Source organism: Echinops telfairi, unplaced genomic scaffold (assembly GCF_000313985.2).
Source record: "Echinops telfairi isolate 266 unplaced genomic scaffold, ASM31398v2 ScPeMD7_28;HRSCAF=97, whole genome shotgun sequence".
Classification (NCBI taxonomy): Eukaryota; Metazoa; Chordata; class Mammalia; order Afrosoricida; family Tenrecidae; genus Echinops; species Echinops telfairi.
In genome coordinates this window covers 2,870,383-2,872,352 of record NW_022103925.1, presented here as the reverse complement: position 1 = coordinate 2,872,352, position 1,970 = coordinate 2,870,383, and the positions used below count along the sequence as shown (strand labels likewise).

At 63.7% G+C, this 1,970-nt stretch overlaps 1 protein-coding gene across 1 annotated transcript in view; it reads left to right on the top strand.

Annotated features, from left to right (window-relative positions):
- The window catches only part of FGFR3 (fibroblast growth factor receptor 3), a 17,086-nt gene that overhangs the window by 14,350 nt on the left and 766 nt on the right, over window positions 1-1,970 (top strand). Inside the window, 5 exon segments of the mRNA XM_045289472.1 lie at window positions 286-581; window positions 827-949; window positions 1,049-1,119; window positions 1,497-1,634; window positions 1,801-1,967. Coding sequence (XP_045145407.1) covers window positions 286-581; window positions 827-949; window positions 1,049-1,119; window positions 1,497-1,634; window positions 1,801-1,967 — 795 coding nt within the window.

The following is a 1,970-nucleotide window of genomic DNA, read 5'->3' as shown; positions in this document are numbered from 1 at the left end:
GGTGGGCGGGCCCAAGCGTTTGTGGGCGGGGCATGCAGGGGTGGTGGGCGGGGCCTAGGGGTGGTGGGTGTGGTCAGTGGGGCAATACGCAGGGTGGTAGGCAAAACAGACTTGGTGAGGGGGGCTAGAGGTTCCATGGCGAGTGAGGTGGTGTGGGTGGGGTTAGATGTTCTGTGGGCCTTGCTGTGAGGAGGAGTGGTGGGTGGGGCCATGGTTTGTGGGTGGAGGCAGATGGGCGGGGCGGGGCTATGTAAGTGCAGTGCGGTGGGGGCTGGGGGAGGAAAGGTGGTGAGGAAGACGTGGCAGAGAGGTATTGCCTCTACCCTGCGGGTTTGTGTGTGCCCTTCCCCGCCTTTTTGTGTCCCCGTGTCTAACTCATGGCCCCTGCAGGGCCCCTGTATGTGCTAGTGGAGTACGCAGCCAAGGGCAACCTGCGTGAATACCTGCGTGCTCGCAGGCCCCCGGGCATGGACTACTCATTTGACACCTGCAAGCTGCCGGAGGAGCAGCTCACCTTCAAGGACTTGGTTTCCTGCGCCTACCAGGTGGCTCGGGGCATGGAGTATCTGGCCTCCCAGAAGGTGAGCAGGTGGCCCCAAGGTGGTAAAGGAAGTTAGAGCGGGTCGCGGTAGGACTGGGCTGGGACTGTCGGTGGTGCCTTGGGGGGCAGGGCTGGGACTGCTGAAGTCATGGGCGGGGCGAGAGGGGGTCCTGAGCTAGTCAGAGGCTGCCAGGATTTGCTGTGATCTCTGGGACTGCTGGGGTCCTGCAGGGGGGCCCTGGGCCGGGCTGACAGGTCAGCCTGAGCTCCCGCTCCTGCCCCTAGTGCATACACAGGGACCTGGCTGCCCGGAACGTGCTGGTGACAGAGGACAACGTGATGAAGATTGCAGACTTCGGGCTTGCCCGGGATGTGCACAACCTGGACTACTATAAGAAGACCACCAACGTGAGTCCAGCCCAGGGGAGGGGCCATAGGGAAGAGCCGCCAGCCAAGACCCTGGGCCGGGAGGCCACCTGGCAGCCTGACAAACTTCTCTACCCCCAGGGCCGGCTGCCGGTGAAGTGGATGGCGCCCGAGGCCCTGTTTGATCGCGTCTACACCCATCAGAGTGATGTGTATGTGTGTCTGACGGGGAGGGGGTACTGTGTATGCACACAGCTGCGGGGAGGCGGGGCCTGGGGGCCAGGACCACTCCACAAAACTAAACTCCCCATTCTCTAGTTAGCACCAACTCACAGTGAGCCCGTAGGGCCGAGTAGAAGTGAGGCCGTGAAGGACTGAGACTGTGCCTCCTGGCTGGTGCCTCGGGTGGTGGGTTCGAACGCAGACCTTAATGGTGTAAACCAGGGCTCCTTAGGGAGCAAGACAGGACGCAGTTATTCCACCAGCCCCCGTCAGTCCTGGCCTGGCCCTAGCTAGCCTCCTGGCTCTGCCCCATGGTGAGGCCACCCCTGGGCCGGGCTCACTTGACAGGCCACGCCTGGGCTTATAGGTGGTCCTTTGGCGTCCTGCTGTGGGAGATCTTCACGCTGGGGGGCTCACCGTACCCCGGCATCCCGGTGGAGGAACTCTTCAAGCTGCTGAAGGAGGGGCATCGCATGGACAAGCCGGCCAACTGCACGCACGACCTGTGAGTTCCACCTGCCCACGTGTGGCATGTGCGCGGCGCCCCTGGGCATCCAGGCTAGGTAGACCAGGGCCGAGTGCGTGGCACTGCAGCAGCTCCAGAGCGAGAGGGGGTGGCGGGCTGCCAGCGAGGCTGAGCCCCTGGCATGGCTGAGCGGAGGTCTGCACAGGTACATGATCATGCGGGAATGCTGGCACGCCGTACCCTCTCAGAGGCCCACCTTCAAGCAGCTGGTGGAAGACCTGGATCGTGTGCTCACAGTGACGTCCACCGATGTGAGTGCCCCGGGGGCATGGGAAGGGGGCGGGGGAGGGGGCATGGGAAGTCGTGCTGACAGTC